The 20,041-nt window shown below is 39.9% G+C and overlaps 1 protein-coding gene across 5 annotated transcripts in view; it reads left to right on the top strand.

Moving 5' to 3' along the window:
* The window catches only part of Gpatch8 (G-patch domain containing 8), a 73,189-nt gene that overhangs the window by 30,429 nt on the left and 22,719 nt on the right, over positions 1–20,041 (top strand). For 3 of the 5 annotated variants that reach the window (XM_027427987.2, XM_027427988.2, XM_027427989.2), the window contains 3 exons: positions 12,515–12,582; positions 13,376–13,462; positions 18,996–19,139. In XM_027427987.2, the coding sequence (XP_027283788.1) occupies positions 12,515–12,582; positions 13,376–13,462; positions 18,996–19,139 (299 nt within the window). Of the gene's footprint in view, positions 1–10,311; positions 10,357–12,514; positions 12,583–13,375; positions 13,463–18,995; positions 19,140–20,041 lie in introns of all 5 variants that reach the window. The other 2 variants (XM_027427990.2, XM_027427991.2) reach the window with 1 other exon arrangement.

A 20,041-nucleotide genomic window follows, 5' to 3' on the forward strand; every position in this document is an offset into this window, starting at 1 on the left:
CTAGATTCACTTTCCAGCATCTCCATGGTGGTTCCAACCATCAGTAACTCCACTTCCAAGGAATCTAAGGCCTTTGACACTAAGCACACATGTGGTGTACATGCACATTCAGGCAAAACATTGACATATATAAAATAAGCAAATCTTAAGACAAATTTAAAGACTTTCTTTGAGACTATATATGTGTGGGGCTGCCAGTAGAGGACAGAAAAGAGTGTTGGATCCCTTGGAGCCAGAATTACAGGCTCCAGTCCTCTGGAAGAATAGTATGCACTGAACCATCTTTCCAGCCTCAAGAGGTCTAAATTTTAGAGCTGAAAAGAAGGTAGAGGAAGGCTAGAGTGACAACTCAGCAGTTATGAGCATTTGTTGTCCATGTAAATGATCAGGACTCAGTTCACAGCACCCAGTGGCATTCTGTTACTTCACCTCCAGGGATCCAACACCCTCTTCTGACTTCTGTGGACACCAGCCATATATGTGGCACACATACAAATATTCAGGCAAAACACTCATACATATAGAATCTTAAAAATATATAAATTTTTAAAAAGAAAGTGTCTAGCCTGGTGGCACATGCCTGTAATCCCAGCACTAGGGAGACAGGCATGTGGATCACTGTGAGTTCTAGGACAGCATAAAATAATAATAAAAAAAAATAAAATTAAGAAAGAAGGTATTGGAGAAGAATAGGAAGAAGGGAGTGGTGAACTATAGAGGAAAAGAATCTAATAGAAAAGATTGTTTTTCATTATAGAGATCATCATATTTAAAGAGTGCGCTAAGGGACAGAGAGATGACTCAGCAGTTAGCAGCATACATACACTGCTCTTACAGAAGACGGGTTTGGGTTCGCAGAACTATCAGGTGGCTCACAACTGCTTGTAACTGCAGCTTCAGGGGATTCTAACACTACTGGCCTAGTTCGGTACCCCCACACAGATAATATGTAACAAAAAATAACAAAAATAACAAAAAATAAAAGAATTGAAAGGATATGCCTAGCAGTGGTGGTGCATGCCTTTTATCCCAGGACTTGGGAGGCAGAGGCAGGTGGATCTCTGTGAGAGTTCTAGGACAGCCAAGGCTAGCTACAGAGAGAGAGAAGACACAGACAGACAGACACAGACAGAGGGAGAGACAGAGACAGAGAGAGAAAAAAGAAGAAAATTAAAGTGTATACGAAGACGTTAGATGAAGTAATGAATTCATGGCATAATTGTTGCAGGTTAATACTGAGAAAAAGTGAAAGTAGAAGGCAATTTTTCCTTTTATCATTTTACTGCCTGTATTTTAGTTATGAAGAAAAGAATGTGAAGTTGGGGTGATAGCTCAGTAGTCAGTAAACTGTCATGAACGTGTGAAGATCTAGAACCCATGAAAAAAAAGCCAATTATGATGGTGCACACTTGTAATCCCATCTAGGGAGGCAGAAAATGGCAGCTCACCAGCCAGTGTAGACAAGCCATCAGCCTCCAGGACAAAGAGAGACCCAGAATCTGTGTCTAAAAACAAAGTGGATAGCTCCTGAGGAAAACCAAGGCTTACTCACCTCTGGTGTCTGACTGTGCACACACATGCACACAGGGAAGGAGAGGAAGTGACTTAGTTACACAAGTAGCTCGGATATTATCAAGGTAAATTAATTTGGAAGAATCATTAAATAAAAGTTTTGTCTGTGAAGTGTGAAGCAGGATCTCATGTAGTTGAGATTGGCTTCAAAGCTGGAGAGATGGCTCAGAGGTTAAGAGCACTGACTGCTCTTCCAGAGGTCCTGAGTTCAATTCCCAGCAACCACATGGTGGCTCACAACCATCCGTTATGAGATCTGGTGCCCTCTTCTGGTGTGCAGATATACATGGAAGCAGAATGTTGTATACATAATAAATAAGTAAAATCTTTTAAAAGAAAAAATAAAAAAAAAAAAGCTTGTTGTTGCATAGTTTCCATGGCCTTCAATTCCTGATCCTCAAGCCTCTACCTCCAAATGCCAAAATTACAGGCATGCACCACTGCAGTGGCTAACTAAATGGAAAAACAGCCTCTTTGTTCTTTTCTTTTTTTTTTTTTTTTTTTTTTTTTTTTTTTTTGGAGGCAGGGTCCTACTATGCAGGCCTCCTGCCCTGGGACTTACTGTGTAGACCATACTGGCCTCAAACTGAAAGAGATCCACCCACCTCTGCCTCCCAAGTGTGGGGAATAAAGGTGTGTGCACAATCCCCAACATAAATGAAATATGTTTCTAGAGATCATTTTTATTGATTAGCTTAATGTTTAGAAAAATCTTGGTGAATGGTGATGATTATGTTTGTATTTTTGTGTGGCAGGCATGTATGAAGGTCAGAGGTAGTTTATCTCTATATATGCCAGGCTAGCTAGCCAGTAAGTGACATAGTATACTGTCCCATGGCTCTGAAATAAAATTTCCATTTTTCAGATTTGAAAATTGACTCTCTTGTATTCTGAGGTAAGGCTTTCTTGGGGCTCTGTGTTAACCTTGGTGGCCCTGAACTGGGAGTCCTCTGCCTCCACTTCCTTGGTGCCTGTTTCACAGGCATAAGCCACCATACTTGATAGGAAATTCCTATTCCAAACAACAATTTGTCCAAGATCCTTTAGCAAATAAGTAGTAGAATTGTGTCAAGATCTGTATGTTTTATTTCTGTTTTAGCAGAGTCTTCATGAGTAGGTTATTTATATATTTATGGATATATTTAGTGGTTCTGCCTACTAAACCCAGCCTTGTTCACAAAAGGCAAGCGGACTATATCTGTGTGCGTGCATGTGTGTCTTCTGTGCCTTTTTTTAAAAAGATTTTATTTATTTAGTATGCCTGCACACTAGAAGAGGGCACCAGATCTCATTGCAGATGGTTGTGAGCCACCATGTGGTTGCTGGGAATTGAACTCGGGACCTCTGGAAGAACAGTCGTTGCTCTTAACCTCTGAGCCATCTCTCCAGCCCCCCTCCTGTGCCTTAAATCAGTGTGCTATATGATATGCCTAAACAGTTTACTGGATCCTTCAATTTTGATAGAATTATAATACTGGACAGTTGTTTACCTTACTCTCCAACAATTTGGAAATGGCTCTAGAATATGATGTTTTCTTTGGAAACTTGAAGTAATCATATTTAGTCTTCATACGAAACATAAATCCACCAGAAACTAGAAGCTAAATTAGGTAGTAAAAACCTTTCATCAAGCTTCTTTTTTTCTTTTCTTTTCTTTTTTTTTTTTTTTTTCAGATAGGATTTCTCTGTGTAATAGAGACCTTTTTGAGAGTTAGTTCTCTTTTTTTACAATATAGATCCTCCTGGGGATCAAATTCAGGTTGTCAGATTGATGGCAAGTACTTTCACTCAGTCTTGCTGTGTAAACAGGTGGGCCTCAAACTTGAGGTTACAGGTATGAACCGCTATGCCTAGTTTCCTCCTTGATTTTTTTCTTATGTTTTATTTTCTGTGGAATTTTTGTTTGTGTATTTCTTTTGCCCTCCTTAAACTATGTTTCTAAAGACTAGTAATTAATGTGTTTTTACATGTTTTCTGTTGTTACTTTTTGTGGGTTTTTTAATTGTATGTATATTTACTGACAGAATAGCCCAGAACTACAGTCATTTTTCAAGAAAGATCGGGGCTAGTGAGATATCCCAGTAGGTAAATGTGCTTGCTATCGAGTCTAACAAACTGAGTTTGACACCCATGACCCACATAGTAGAAGGAGAAAATTGACTCCTGCAGGTTGACTTCTGACCTGTAATCTCCACAAGCCCACTATGACATTCACCACCACCATCAATAAATAAAATACATGGAAATTGGAGAGGGAGGGTAAAGTGGGGATGATCAGTTAGGAGTTGGGCAGTTGAGGGTGGTCCTGTGATCCCCACACTTCAGAGGCTAGGACAGGAGGTTCATAAGCAAGCTAGTCTGGGCTATATAGCAAAACCTGGGGGTAAGGAGAATAAAATTGTAAATTATAACCCATGTATATGTAGGAGTAATAGGGAAACAGATATAACAAATACGAGTATTACAATGGTGATACTAGAGAATTGAACAATTTAATTTGGAATCACAGTTTATTTAACAATTTAGCACACAGAAATCTTAGGTTATGAGAATATTGAAGCAAGCAACTGCTACACATCTGATCAAATATATTTGCTAATGGGTACATGAAACACAGTTATCTATGGATTGTTGGTTGTCTCTTCCATGAGAAACAGTTGTTGTTATTCATCTTTTTTTTTTTTTTAAGATTTTATTTATGCTGGGCGTGGGTGATGCACGCCTTTAAGGAGGCAGAGGCAGGCGGATCTCTGTGAGTTCGAGGCCAGCCTGGTCTCCAGAGCAGTGCCAGGATAGGCTCCAAAGCTACACAGAGAAACCCTGTCTCAAAAAACAAAAAAAAATATTTTATTTAATTAATTATGTATACAATATTCTGCTTCCATGTATATCTGCACACCAGAAGAGGACACCAGATCTCATAACGGATGGTTGTGAGCCACCATGTGGTTGCTGGGAATTGAACTCAGGACTTCTGGAAGAGCAGCCAGTGCTGTTAACTGTTGAGCCATCTCTCCAGTCCCAATTGTTATTAAACTTATTTTTTTTTTTCTATTACACCTATCTGTATATGTAGTGTATGTGGAGGCCAGAAAAACTTGAGGGTGTTATTTCTATCCTACCCTGTGATTCTCAAATACTGCACTCAGGTCATCAGGCTTGATGCTAAGCACCTTTTCCTGCTGAGACATTTTGCTTGCTTAGATTGTCTCATGTAGCCAAGGCTTCCTTGAGTCATACACACTCAGTATGGAATTGAAGATGCCTCTGAACTTCTGATTCTTTTGCCTCTGCTGATCTAGTGTTGAGGTTACAGTTTATTACAGTATTTTTAATTCAGTGCTGGGGATTCATTCCAGGGCTCTGTGTGTACTAGGCAAACACTCTGCCGGCTGAACTATACCCCAAGTTTGGGAGGATTATAAGAACACCAAGTAAAAAGTATATTTTAGCCAGGCAGTGGTGACACATGCCTTTAATCCCAACACTAAGGAGGCAGAGGCTGGCTGATCTCTTGAGTTCCAGTACCAGGCCACCCTGATCTACAAAGTGAGTTCCAGGACAGCCAGGGGTACACAGAAAATCCCTGTCTCAAGAAGAGAAAAAGTATAATTTATTTAGAAACTGATTTATGAAGAAAAGAAGCTCAGCACTTGGGGAACTGAGACAGGGGGAAACAAAAGCTCAGACCCATTGAGTCACACAGCAAAGTTGTCTTCAACAACGAGAACAAAAAGGTTATCACCAACTAAATAGCAGGGGATATTACTTAGAAAAGAAGACATGCAATATTTTCCATGCACATAATGGATTTTTTCCTTCTTTTTCAAAGGGGTAAACAGTGTCACTGTGTACCCTGGAATAGCACCAGAATCAAAATCCTCCTGTCCCAGCCTCTAGAGTGTTGGGATTATGGTCATATGCCACCATGCCCTGCAAATCTGTTTTTTTCCTTTCTTTCCTTTTGTTTTTGAGATAGTTTTTCTATATAGCCCTGATTGCCCTGGAACTCACTAAGTAGACCAGACTGGCCTTGAACTTGCAGACATCTGCCTGCCCCTGCCCCCAAGTGATGTATGATTTTTTTTTTTTAATCTCCCCCCTCCCCTTAACATAGACTCTTACTATGTAGACCTGACTAGCTTGGACTCAGAGGGCTCTGCCTACCTCTGCCTCCTTAGTGCTGGGATTAAGGCCATACACATCTATACCTGACAAAAATCAGAATTTTAAAAAATAGTTTAGAAATGCAGATATAAAAAAAATTTTTTTTGTGTGTGTCTCAACCTGAGTGATGAGATTAAAGGTGGCCTGCACTACCACTATGCCTGGCCATGAGTGTGATGTGTATGTTTGAATGCCATGGCCTATATGTGTTCAGAGGTCAACTTTGTGGAGTTAGTTTTCTCCATTCACTTATACGTAGGTTCCAAAAATTGAACTCACAGAGTCAGGCTTCACAGCAAGCACTTTACTGCAGAACTATTTTGTCAACCATAAACATATAACTTTAGACCATTACACTCCACCCTGATTCCTAAAGACTCATAATCAAAGATGTATTTAGTCCATCTCTTAAAAGTTCCCATAGTCTAAAGTCTTGCCACAGTTCAGAAGTCCAAAGGGTTTTCCAAGACTAAAGACAGTCTGCACAGAAACCATGTAGAATCAAAGTCAAATTTGTGTACTTCGAGGTACAATGGCACAAAGTAAACTATTCCATTCCTAAAGGAGGGCATAGCAAAGAAAGGCTGGAGCAAATCATGCAGCTCGGAGTCCAGTGTCTGGTGCTTATGACAGAATCATCTGGGCTCCAGAGCATCTGAGTAACCCAGCTGCTGTGCATCTGCCTCTAGAGAGCACACACACAGCCCTTCTGGACCAGCTCCATCCCATGCCTGCAACTTTCCTCTAGGGATTCCCCATGGTTTTCATTGCAACTTAGGCTTCACCTTCATGTGGTGACTTTTGGGGGCCTCTTTGCAGGGCCTCTACCCTACCACACTGCCTGGTCTCAGCAGCTCTCTCCATGAAACCTTGACACAAGACTCCATTGCTTACTCAATGTATTATCTTTTATGCCTACAAAACATGTACCAGGTGATTGACAAGATCTGCTGGCTTGGGAAGTTGTAGCCTGTCCCCCCCTTGGGCCACAGTTGTATTATTCACTATGTGCTAACCCTGGGGACACTCTTCAAAAATGATTATTTTCAAACAGAGAACTCCATGTGACTATTATGGTTTCTGATGTTTTGTTTGTTTTTGAGATAAGGTTTCACTGTATAGCCCTGGACAACTTTAAACTTACTATGTGTAGACCTGGCTGACTTGGAACACTTGGCTGTCCTCCTGCCTCTGCCATCTCTGGTATTATAAACATGTGCGACCATATCTGGAGAAGGATCACTTTTCAAAAGTATTTCTGAGCATGGGATGTAGCTGATTTAGTGAAGTGCTTGAAGGACCTGAGTTGGATCCCTGGAACCCAGGTTGCAAAAAACTAGCATCTTTGTAGTCCCAGTGCTGGGAAGCAGAGACATGCAGATCCTTTGGATTGACTAGCTAGGTAGGTTACACAGTAAGCTCCATAAGAGACCTTTTCTGTAAAAAGAAGGGAAGGAAGGAAGGAAGGAAGGAAGGAAGGAAGGAAGGAAGGAAGGAAGGAAGGAAGGAAGGTAGGAAGGAAGGAAGGAAGGGAGGATGAATGGTGCCTGAGGAACAATACCAGAAGTTGTCCTGTGGCCTTCTTAGACGTGTGCATTGAATATAACTCATGCACTTGCACATACAGATAGTTTTGAAGTCTTGCAATGACCGTGTTAAGAGTTCAGCAGTCTTCTGTATAGTGATTTAGATTTATAAAACTTGCTGTATTTGTTACCACTTTTGATCTGTATGACAGTCCTGAAAATAGATGATAGCCATCTGCTCATACTCTCCTGTGGTTGTAAAAAGGCTGTTTAATTTGTTGTCTCCTCTCAGAGAACTGAGGTTTTTATAGCTTAGCCTTTTAGGGGGACAATCCTAAAAGACTGTACTAAAGAATTCATAAAAGTGTGTGTATTGGGGAAGATAACAGTGAAAAGAATAAGAAAGTGGTTTACATGAAACTAGAAAGTCTTTTGGGGTTTTAGAGTAATCCTGCAACACTAGCAACTTCACTGTGGTTATGAACACTTAAAACTAGCGGCAGGCATACAACTGCAAGAAGCCATTCGATTGTCAAGATTTTTATACTACTACTGCTGTATATTTATACTATATACCAGCTATATAGTGCCCCAAATATTTTCTGCCATTCGGACGTTAGAATTAGAATTTCTAATGCCTTTATTTTGGATCATGAGCTAATAATGTCTCTTGCTCAGTCAACGCTAAATTAATTATAGAACTATCGTTCTGTCCATGGAGTTCAAGGTTGTCACTGTGTAAGCACATTTCTTGGTGGTGGTGATTCTCATTGCTTTTGTTTTTGAGACTGGGTCTCACTCTCCAGCTTGGCTGGACTAGAACTCACTGTGTAACCCAGGCTAGCCTCAGGTTTGTGGTAGTTGTCATCCCACAGCTTCCCAAGTGCTGCTAACTCCTAATGTGAGTCACCATGCCTGGCTCTTTTGGAGTTCTTTGATAAAAACATATTCTCATAAGGGTTGCTGCAAAGATGAGTAGTCAGTAAAGTGCTTAAATGTCACGCATGTAGACCTAAGTTTTGGATTCCAGTCCATGTCTATAAACATGGAGAGAGTGGAGACAAGAGGATCCCTGAGGCTGAGATCCCTGGGTTCACTGAGAGACCTTGTCTCAAAAAATAAGGTGGAAAGCCAGAGAAGACACCTGAGGTTAAACTCTAGTATCCACATGCCAGTTTGAACACATACACGATACAGTCATGCACAAACATATGTAGGAACACATATGCACACAATAAAAATAAAAAACAGATCATCAGAGTTGATTGTAGCTTAGTGACAGAGCATTTGAGAGTTCATGGATTCTGTTCTAGCCAATACAAAAGCAAAGCAATAAGTAGAAAAATACAAATTCCAGCGTAACATCATTTGCCATTTTTATTTAGAAAATGTGGTTATCTGGCCAGTTTAAGCCCCTCAGCTCCTTTAAGGTGGATTCCAGGACTTAAGTTGCCAGCTTGTAGGGCAAATGCCTTACTCACTGAGCCAGCTAACTGTCCACAGGTCATCTTTTTAAAGTTGGGCCTAGTGAATGACACAACAAAAATGTTTTGAAATTAAATAAAAATTTCCACACTTTGAAAATAGGGAACTGGGCTGGGCGTTGGTGGTGCACGCCTTTAATCCCAGCACTGAGGAGGCAGAGGCAGGTGGATGTCTGTGAGTTTGAGGCCAGCCTGGTCTCCAGAGCTAGTGCCAGGATAGGCTCCAAAGGTACACAGAGAAACCCTGTCTCAAAAAAAAAAAAAAAAAAAAAAAAAAAAGAAAGAAAAAAGAAAAGAAAGAAAGAAAATAGGGAACTGAATTCAGTTCAGTGTTTTAAAAAAGAAGTTGGTTCTTTGAGGAAATACACATACTTTTGCTACTACTGCTTGCTCTTAAAAACATTTGATCATTACAAAATGTTACTTGGTTATTCTAAGTTTTATTTATTTTTATTTAGATTTATTTTTATTTTATGTGCATTGGTGTTTTGCATATGTGTTTGTGTGAGGGACTCAGATCCCCTGGAACTGGAGTTACAGATAGGTTGTAGACACAGCTGTCATTTGGGTGCTGGGAATTGAACCAACTCCTCTGGAAGAGCAGCCGGTGCTCTCAACCACTGAGCCATGTCTCCAGCCCTTCTAAGTGATGTTTTTTACGATAGGATCAGTCATTGATTGGAAATGAATAAGTAAAGGGATTTAAAAAAAAAAAAAACATGGTACAACATCTTCTTATATATACTTTGGTGTCCTTTTCCCACTGTGATTTTTCTTTGGTTCTGTAGTCACTTTAATAATGTTAAGAAATTACTGCTTTGGGCAAGAAGTGATTTCGTCTTCAGATTGTTTTGTGATTTGGATCTTTTCTGTGAGTTCAAATGATGGATCTTTGAGGCTTTTTGTTTTTCTGGAATTCTTTTTCAAAGGTTGGTTTAGTTATGTGCAGAGGGATAGATATTGGTGACGAAGTCTTTTAACAGAAAGCAAATATCTGAGCAGAACTACTACTTAGTTTTACTCACTCTTAACAGAATTCATTTCTTTAAATGCTGAAGATGTACAGTTGTTTTCTAGACTATTTTAAAGTGGTTTTGAAACCCTGTCAGCCAGGCTCCTTATATATAGTTCTTTTGTGAAAAAATAAATAAAAATTACGAGGTCAGTGTTTGGTTGATCCCATCCAGTCTTTACTGTGATTTATTTAAGAATCCCATCTTGAACCCTGAATACTGATTTGCCAGAATGAATAAGTTAAATGAACAATTGGAAGCTAGAGTTAGTTTTTTCCCTTTAAACAGACATACTAGCCCATCCCCCACCCCTGTGTTAATGAAGAAGAGATTGTTCCTGTTCTCAAGTAGCAGTACAAAAATCTCACGCCCCATCCTGACCAGCACAAAAACAGGTGCTGTAGCACAAGTGTCCTTCCTCTGTCCTCGCTGAAATCGGGGGAGGGACAAAGCCCATGTAGTACTTTACCCCAGTCCTGTCTGCCTGCTAGAAGGCCTGCTTCCCACCCTAATGGTTTCTGCCTAACAGACGGTGTTTCTTTTTTACAGCATTATGATCCTGGACTTGTTGTGGTGATGGTAAACTTAGCAGTGGTAATTTTTTATTTTCAGACTGAATTACTCCTTTTGTCATCAGTGCACCAATATGTTAGGCTTATTCTCTCTGTTGTAGCCTCATCCTTCTGCTTGGTCTTTTCATTTTCCTTTCCTTTCCTTATGCAACTTGTCTGATCCTTGTTCATTAAAGGGTAATGTTAAGAAAGGATGTATCTATGTTAGAACTGCCAAAAAGAATCAGTTAGAATATTAAATTCTAATACTGTCAAAACAAAAAAACAAAAAAAACCTGATTTCCCCATCCCCAGTGTAATGGGCACTAGCACTTGCTACTGCAATTTATAAATAAGTTAAAACAAACTTTGACTGCCTTAGAAGGCAAAAGTACTAATGCAGAATTTATAAACAGGGGTTTACAGAGGCAATCAATTTGTACCAAAACTTCGTTGATTCCTCCAAAATAAATTCTAACCAAAAAAATTCTAAAATAAATTTCTTTGATGTTTCTTTTCAATTGTTTCATTGGACTATTTGTTTTTTACCAGTAAATCCCTGATTGAGACGTTATGAAAGTGATATTGCACCTAGGAAGTCATTTTTATAACCTGTCTTTACCTTGGTCCTTTTGCTAAAGATTGCAGTCACTGCTTATTTATTATACCATTGGGCAGAAGGGATCATTGCGTTTTCATCTTGTTTGACTGGCAGTCTCGGAATAGAACACTGTAAGGTTTTTATTTTCCTGGCAAAAGATTTCCATTATTACTTGGACAGGGTTTTTGGTTTGTTTTTAACTATAATAATAATTACTTGTTTTCTACCTATTTATTGTTTAAAAACAATAATGGGATCTTGTTGATAATCGGTTAAACTTCCGAGTGTCAATAATGGAATATTGTTGACAAGTAGTTAAACTTCTGGGTTTTTCAGTATGATTTAAAGATGAAAAAATACTAATTCCATAAATCTGTAGTGACCAGACACAAGTGTTGCTGGTTTTCTTTTTTTCTTCAGGATCCAAACAAACTAATTAATTCAAAATTTTTTCTTTGATAACACCTAAGATTTAGCCTGACAAAAACTCAAATTTCTTGCCCAAAGGTATAATATATATATCTATGTGTGTGTGTATAACAACAACAAAAACAACAAAAAACAATTGTTTACACCAGCCTGAGTGAAATGATGAGGGAAGTAAACATTGTGTTTTTTCACTGAAGGTGTACCCTGGGTAAGGTAAGTCCTTTTCTGTTACATCACAATGAACAGCGCAAGTTGTGATGTAAAACAGCTGTGGTAGTAAAGTGCTTGTCTGCCCCATTTGCTTTGTTTGGCTGGTTACGAGTGGATTAAATATATATTTATTTTTAAAAATCTCCAGCATAGATCAATTAGTTGAAAGTCAATTTTCTTCGCAACTAGTCCTTTTCACAGCTTACCAGCTACATCCACAGACAGTGGTGAATCCATTCTAGGAAATGAGATCTCAGGCATCAGTTTTAAAGTAAAACCAGTCTTGTCCCTAAGGGCAAGTAGCTGTTGCTTTTTATTTAATTGTTTCATTTGATTGGAAAGAATCTTTTGAAAAACAAAAATTTTGCACATATTGATTAATAATTGTATCAATTTCCTCTGTTTAAAATTCATGTGATTTTTTTTTTTTGTCCTATTTAAGATATTTATCACTGGTTTTAAGGGGTGACAAGGAGGTGTCAGGCCAAAGTTGTAGTGATTGCTGATGGGAAGCTGCTTGGGATCCTTTAAGAACTTCTGCGGGCCTGGTGACTAATGCCCATAATCCCAGCATTTGGGAGCTTCAGAGTCATCCTCACCTTCATAGTGAGTTTGAGCCAACCTGGACTACAGGAGACCCTGTCTTATAAAAACAAACAGGGAACATGTGAAGTTGTTAGTTGTGAACCTTCCAGTGCTACTGATGTTTCCCGTTCATTCACTTAGCTTTGCCACAGCCACCTGGGGTTCTCTCCAGCCAGGAGGTCAGCCAGAGTGCTTTGTTGGGTTTAACCCAGGAAAGGAAGGATTGGATGTAAGCTGTGAGAATGGCTTTTGTTTGGTTCACTGTAGCTTTCTGGTCTCTGCACTCCAAGGCAAGATCTAACCACCCAAACCTAATGTTTAAAGTGAACTGTTAGCCTGATTTATGTCTCAACTTGATTCTGTGTTCCTGTTACAGGGAGAACAGACCCTATTCCAATCGTTGTCAAATATGATGTCATGGGCATGGGTCGCATGGAAATGGAGGTAAATTGGTCTCATTAAGCAGCATTAGTTTTATGTGATATCTAAAATTGGCATTAACTTCAAACTCAGATATCAGTGTAAACATATATTTATCAGATGAGCATCATTTTAATTTTTCTTTGGGCTATTTTGGAAGCACAGAACATGTAAATACCCTTGTTTTTAACTGGGGTGTAAAAATTGCATTTTCCCAGTACTGTACAGAAAGACCAGTGAGGCTCTGGTACTTGTTTTGGTTTGGTTATTTTTTTTTTTTTTTTTTTTTTTTTTACTATTTTTTTTTTTTTTTTCGAAACAGGGTTTCTCTGTAGGTTTGGAGACTGTCTTGGAATTCTCTTTGAAGACCAGGTTGGCCTAGAACTCACAGAGATCCACCTGCCTCTGCCTCCCGAGAGCTGGGATTAAAGGCGAGCACCACCACCACCCAGCTCTAGTACTTGTTTTAATAGAGAGTGTTGCTCTGTGCTTAAAACACTGGTGTAGAAGTTCTGCCCATGTAGAGTTGTATACAGCTATTATCTACCATAACTTCTTTTTATTGTCTGAAATATTGGTAGTGAATATTGAACTGAAGTCTTGTTATCAACAGTTGTGTCTATTAGGAGTGCCAGGAGAGAGAGTACAGAACTTCTTTGGCTTGCTGTTTTCTGTGACAGGACAGTGAAGCAAAAGCTAGCTAAGAAAAACACAAGCTTCTTGCTTTCCAACAGCACTACACTTGTGTAAATGACATTCTCTAGCTTACTTTGGCGTACTTTAGGAAATAAGAATAACTATATCTATTTTTGTAAAGCTGGATTATGCCGAAGATGCTACCGAAAGGCGTCGTGTCCTAGAAGTAGAAAAAGAAGACACAGAAGAGCTCAGACAAAAGTACAAGGTATCTGAAACAAAGTCACTGTTATTTGAGAACGTCCATACAGAGAAGAGGTGTTCATTTTAGGTGAAAAGGGTCTCATTGACTGACAGCATTTGTTTACATTTGGTGGTGATTTGTGTTAATCTCAGTTTGCAGTTGCTTTTTATTTACTGCTGCAGTAAAACTATGTGTGTTTGCATTGTGTTTGAAAATACTAGTCCCAGGTTGTACACAGAAAAAAAAAAAATGGTTAGGAGTCCTTGAAGGCTTTCATTAAAAAAAAAAAAAAAAAAAAAAAATGGATGAGGGTATTTTTGTAGGGAGGGCATTCATTTTATGTAATGCCACGGTGTGCATAGAAATCAAAGAACAACTTTGAAGAAGTGGTTCTTTCCACCCAAAAATCAAACTCAGATCTCCGACTTGGCCCAGGTGACCTTACCTGCTGTCCCACCAGTCCTTGAACAAGGGGTTTTTTGTTTGTTTGGTAGCAAATTAAGAATTTTCTTTTTCATTGTTAATTATACTCGGACCTACAGCACAGATTTATCTCTATCTCTCCATGTGGCCATCAAGTCGAATTCTTTTCTTTTCCTTTCTTTCTTTCTTTTTTTTTTTTTTTTGAGATTTATTTATTTATTATGTATGTGTGTTCTGTCTGCGTGTTTTCCTGCAGGTCAGAAGAGGGCACTTGATATCATTATAGATGTTGTGAGCCACCATGTGGTTGCTGGGAATTGAACTCAGGACCTCTGGAAGAGCAGCCAGTGCTCTTAACTGCTGGGCCATCTCTCCAGCCCTCTTTTTTGTTTTTTGTTTGATTTTTGAGACAGAGTTTCTGGCTGTCCTGGAACTTGTTTTAGACTAGGCTAGCCTTGAACTCAGAGATCTACTTACCTCTGCCTCCTGAGTGTTGGGATTAAAGGCGTATGCCACCATTCTATGTGTATGTCTGTGCCACATGTGTGCCTGGTGTCCTCAGTTCAGAAAAGGGCTTCAGGTACCCTGAAACTGAAATTACAGATGATTGGGAGCCACCAAGTTGGGAACCCAACCTTGATTCTTTTTAAGAGAGACCAGTGCTTTTAAATATTAAGCCATCTCTCCAGTTCAGAGTAGTTCCTTTTTAAAGGAGCTGTTCATAACAAACTGCAGTTTGGAACAAGCACGTTAGCATTTAGAAAGGCTAACCAGAAAACATTCCTTTCAAGGTATTGTAGTATGTCCAGTATTTACCATAAAATGGGCAAATTAGAAGATAAGGAATCAATTTCATTAAGATTATCATATAGAAGCTGGTTTTTTTTTTTTGTTGTGATACTTAAGGTGAAAAACGGGAGAGGGGTTAAAAGCATTCTACCATTTAAAGGGGAGGTAAAGTCTCACTACTTTGAAGTGCTTATAAATTTAGCCCAAGTATCTAGACTTTCCATTAGTATGGAAAAGAGAAGGGGTGATATACTAGTCAGAGTCCATAAGAATCTTTGTCAGTCTGGGAAACCAAAGATTATTATTTTCTTCCATTGTTAAGATAGATAACAGTTGAGTAAAATAAAATAATTATCATTTTACAGATTTAAAGATGAAAACAAACCAAACAAGATTGAAGTGATAGCAAATCAATAAGGACTCCTGAAATCCAGGATATTTAGTCATAGTGGTACATGTCTGTCTTCCTAGCATTCAAGACTAACTAGACATAACAGCACACACTTGTAATCCCAAGCACTTGGGAGGAGGAGGCCAAAATTTTGAGGACAACACCAAGGGTCACACAATGAGATTGTCTCAGAAAAGAAAAAAAGGTGCTTAGGAGATGGTTCAGTGTGTAAAGCCCAACAACCTGAGCTCATGTTACAAAATACCAGATGTGGCAGTGCATGCCTGTGATCTCAGTGTTCCTGTGGGGAAGTAGAATGCAGTGAATGACAAGATGATCCCTGGAAGGTTGTGGACCATGTAACCTGTATAGACAGTGATAAATGAGAGAGAGACCTGCCCTAAACAAGTGGAGGGTTAGAACAGACACTCAAGGTTGTTCTCTGACCTCCCACTCGACATACTTAAACATGCTCCACATATACACAAACAAATATTTTAATTATTTTTCTAATATCTAGAGAGAGACCTAGCTCAGTGCTTACGAACACTGAATGCTACAAAAATAAATAAGTAAAAGAACACTGACTCTCCTTCCAGAGGACCTGGGTTCAATCCCCAGCAGCTCACAACCATCTGTAACTCAGCCCTAGGAGATGCAGTGCTCTCCTTGGTCCTCATAGGCACTTCATGTGGTGCCTTGACACATTGAAGCAAGCTCTCATACATAGGAAATGAAAAATAAATGAAATATTTTTTAAACAAAATGGAGAATTTGAAAATGCTTGCTGCCGGGCGTTGGTGAAGCACGCCTTTAATCCCAGCACTGGGGAGGCAGAGGCAGGTGAATCTCTGTGAGTTCGAGGTCAGCCTGGTCTACAAGAGCTAGTTCCAGGAGAGCATCCAAAGCCTCAAGGAAACCCTGTCTCGAAAAACAAGAAAGAAAGAAAGAAAGAAAGAAAGAAAGAAAGAAAGAAAGAAAGAAAGAAAGAAAGAAAATGCTTGCTGCTCTTTTGAGATTTGAATGCTATCTAGCTTCACTTTTATTTTTATTTATTTCTTGATGGTTGTTGTTTCAAGACATGGTGTGTCTAGATACAGATTTCTTCTTCTCTTCCTCCTCCTCCTCCCCCTCCTCCTCCTCCTCCTTCCTCCCCCTCCCCCTCCTCCCCCTCCTTCCTCCCCCTCCTCCTCCTCCCTCCTCCTCCTCCTCCTCCTCCTTCTTCCTCCTCCCCCTCCCCTCCTCCTCCTCCTCCCCCCTCTCCTCCTCTCCCCCTCCTCCTCCCCTCCTCCTCCTCTCCTCCTCCTCCTCCCCTCCTCCTCCTCCCCCTCCCCCTCCTTCCTCTCCTCTCCTCCTCCCCCTCTCCTTCCTGCTCCTCCTCCTCCTCCCCCCTCCCTCCTCCTCCTCCCCCTTCTCCTCTTCCCCTCCTCCTCCTTCCTCCCCCCCTCCCCTCCTCCTTCCTCCTCCTTCCTCCTCCTCCTCTTCCCCCTCTTCCTCCTCCTCTCCTCTCTCTTCCTCCTCCTCCTCCTCCTCCTTCCTTCTAATTCTCGAATTTACAGCAATCCTCCTGCCTCTGCCTCCCGAGTGCTAGGATTAAAGGCGTGTGCCACCAACGCCTGGCCAGATTTCTTTTTATATACTCAGCTTGGAAGAATTTAGGTTTTCCACATTTGTACTTAGTACAATATTCCCGACCCCTATGGAGAGGGGTGCAGGTGTCTTATCTATTCATAGATACAGAAGACCCCAATCTCCACTGCTTCTCTGGGAGCGTGTCACCATACCACTGAGTATCCTCTAAGCCCTTGTGAGTTCTTTTCATGACAACTTCGGGCACAATTAAATTTATTTATCTTTTCATCTTTTTTGAGACAGGGTTTCTCTATGTAACAGTTCTGAATGTCATGGAACTCAATCCGTAACTAGGCTGGCCTCTGCCTCCCAAATGCTGGGATTAAAGGTGTATGCCACCACTACCCAACAGTACTCACTGTTTTAATCCCAACATTTGGAAGGCAGTAGCAGGTGGATCTCTGGCAGACTGAGAGAGAGTAAGTTTCTGTTCAATGAGGGCTTTACAGGAAGACCCTATCTCCAAAACAAAACAATGGCATCTTCTCTGAAGCTATTAGAAGTGCTAAGAGTGGAACTGAAAATGTAGTTCAGTTGGTAGAGTGTTTGCCCATCTTACATGTGATCCCCTGAGTTTGATCTCCAGCACTATATAAACTGGGCACAATGGTGTGTGTCTATAATCCTAGCACTGGGAACTGTGTTCAAGGTCATCTCTGGCTGTGTGGCAAGTTTGTATTCCAGCGTGGAATGTATAAGAACCTTTCTAAAAAAAAAAAAAAAGACAAGAAAAAATATTTCTGCTTTGTTTCTAGTTCCAAAAGGGAACTTTAATTTTTTCAGCATAGTGATGTTAGCTAAGTTTTTCTTTTTCTTTATTTTCTACTTTTGGGGAAGACAGAGTCCCACTATTGTAGCTCAAGCTTTCAGGAATCCACGAACTAATTATGTTCCTCCTGCTGAGCTTCCCAAGAGCAGGAGTCAGTCACAGATGGCTGGGGGGGAGGGCTTTTGATGGATACTCTCTACCCTGCTTGTTGATGTTCAGACCATGGAAAAGACAATGCTAGATGTTTGTTTGTATTTTAATCAATTAAAATAATCATGTAGTGTTCCCCCATCTAGATACATTACACTGACTGAATACCCCCCCCCCCAGACTGGGTTTCTCTGTGGCTTTGGAGGCTGTCCTGGAACTAGCTCTTGTAGACCAGGCTAGTCTCCAACTCAAAGAGATCTGCCTGCCTCTGCCTCCCGAGTGCTGGGATTAAAGGTGTGCGCCACCACCAACCGGCGAATTTTTTTTCTTTCTTTCTTTTTTTTTTTTTTTAATATTGAACCTTGAGTTCTTTGGTTAGATCTTACTCTTCTTGCTCTGTAATTCTGTTTAATATATGCTCTATGCCAGTTGCTGGTTTAAAAGTAAAAAAATAGGGCTGGAGAGATGGCTCAGAGGTTAAGGCTGCTCTTCCAGTGGTCCTGAGTTCAATTCCCAGCAACCACATGGTGGCTCACAACCAACCGTTATGAGATCTGGTGCCCTCTTCTGGTGTGCAGATATACATGGAAGCAGAATGTTGTATACATCATAAATAAATAAAATCTTTTAAAAAAAAAAAGTAAAAAAATAAGGACATAAAGCCAGGTGGTGGTGGCGAACACCAGAGATAGAGCAGGCAGATCTCTGTGACTTCGAGGCCAGCCTGGTTGACACACAGAGAAACCCTGTCTTGAAAAGCCAGAAAAGAAAGAGAGAGAGAGAGAGAGAGAGAGAGAGAGAGAGAGAGAGAGAGAGAGAGAGAGAGAAAAGATAGGACATAATAGGGCACCTGCTATTCTCAAAAAGACCTGGATTCAGTTCCCAGTACCTAAATGGCAACCCACAACTGCCTGTAATTTCATTTCCAGGGAATTTGAACTCCCTAAATCCTGGGATAGCTTTGAACTCAAGGCAGTCTTATCAGTGTGAAGTGAATTATGAGCATATACCAACACTGTGCCTGCTTAAATTGTGCCTTATATTGAATCTAGTTGGTTTTTGGTTCAGGACAAAATAGGGAATGGTAGTAGGAATAATAATAATAATAATAATAATAATAATAATAATAATAATAATAACAACAACAACAATTAGTAGGAATAATAATAACAACAACAATAATAATAATAATGGTAGGGGAATAATAGTACACTCTCTTGAACACTTGTTAGTGCTTATACAAATTGTTGCCCTACCAATTTGCCCCTTGAGTTCTATCCAGCATTTATCAGGGCCATTGAACTTTATGCAAAGTTATTTTACTCACTACTTGAGTAATAGCTGTCTAAATCCTATTGATTTTTTTTTTTAATTTCTTGTTTGTATTTTGTGATTCTTAACAGGATTATGTTGACAAAGAAAAGGCAATCGCAAAAGCCTTAGAAGATCTTAGAGCCAACTTTTACTGTGAACTCTGTGACAAACAGTACCAGAAGCATCAGGAATTTGACAACCACATTAACTCTTACGACCATGCACACAAGCAGGTAAGGAACAACTACTTGGTACCAAGGAAAAATATTTTTAATTGTTAGAGCCATTGATGTTTATGAATGTGACTGATACCTTAGTTTTGGCCACTGATCACTAGATTTTTTTTTCTCCCTCTGGGAGCTATCCTATCATAGATACCCTCTTCTCCCTGCCACTCCATCACCATTTTAAGTAGAATAATAAATTGTGAATTTCTTAAACCTTAGGTGATGTTTGTGACTTTAATTTTTTAATTTTTTTTTTTTTAATACGGTGATTTAGCTGAGGACCATTAGGAGAACTTTTATGTCAGTTTCTCTCCTTTTCTTAGCATTTTAAACTTGTGGACTTCTGAACCTCTGAATGTAAAAGTTCAAGTTTTATGACTACTGTTTTGTATCAGTAAGTCATTTTGTTATTCTATATACCTTGGAAAGTGACTAAATCCAGAAGAAAAATAAAATTACTAAAAGTAACTTGGGGAGGAAAGGGCTTAGTTTCTAGGCAACAGTTCATCACTGAGGGCAGTGAGGGCAGGAACCTGGAGGCAAGGGCCGAGACACAGGCCATGCAGAGTGCTGCTTACTGGCACGTTCCTCATGGCTTTACCCAGTTTGCTTTCTCAGAACATCCAGGACCACGTTCTTAGGCTCTTGGTAGTTAGTTACTTCAGTTAAATTGCTTTCAAACAAGCAAGGTCTTGCTAAATGTCTCAGGAACTCCCTATGTAGACCAAGCTGGTCTTGAGCTTGTGATGGCCCTCCTGCCTACCTCATACATACCCACCCAGTGTTAGGATTGCTGGGCTGTCTCCCCAGCTGTCAAAGTTGCTTTTTAAGAGGAAAGACTTTCTATGCAAAATATTTAGGAAAAGTGCCAAATTAATAAAATTCATATTGATATTAATACCTCAGTG

Source organism: Cricetulus griseus, chromosome 7 (genome assembly GCF_003668045.3).
Source record: "Cricetulus griseus strain 17A/GY chromosome 7, alternate assembly CriGri-PICRH-1.0, whole genome shotgun sequence".
NCBI classification, from domain to species: Eukaryota; Metazoa; Chordata; class Mammalia; order Rodentia; family Cricetidae; genus Cricetulus; species Cricetulus griseus.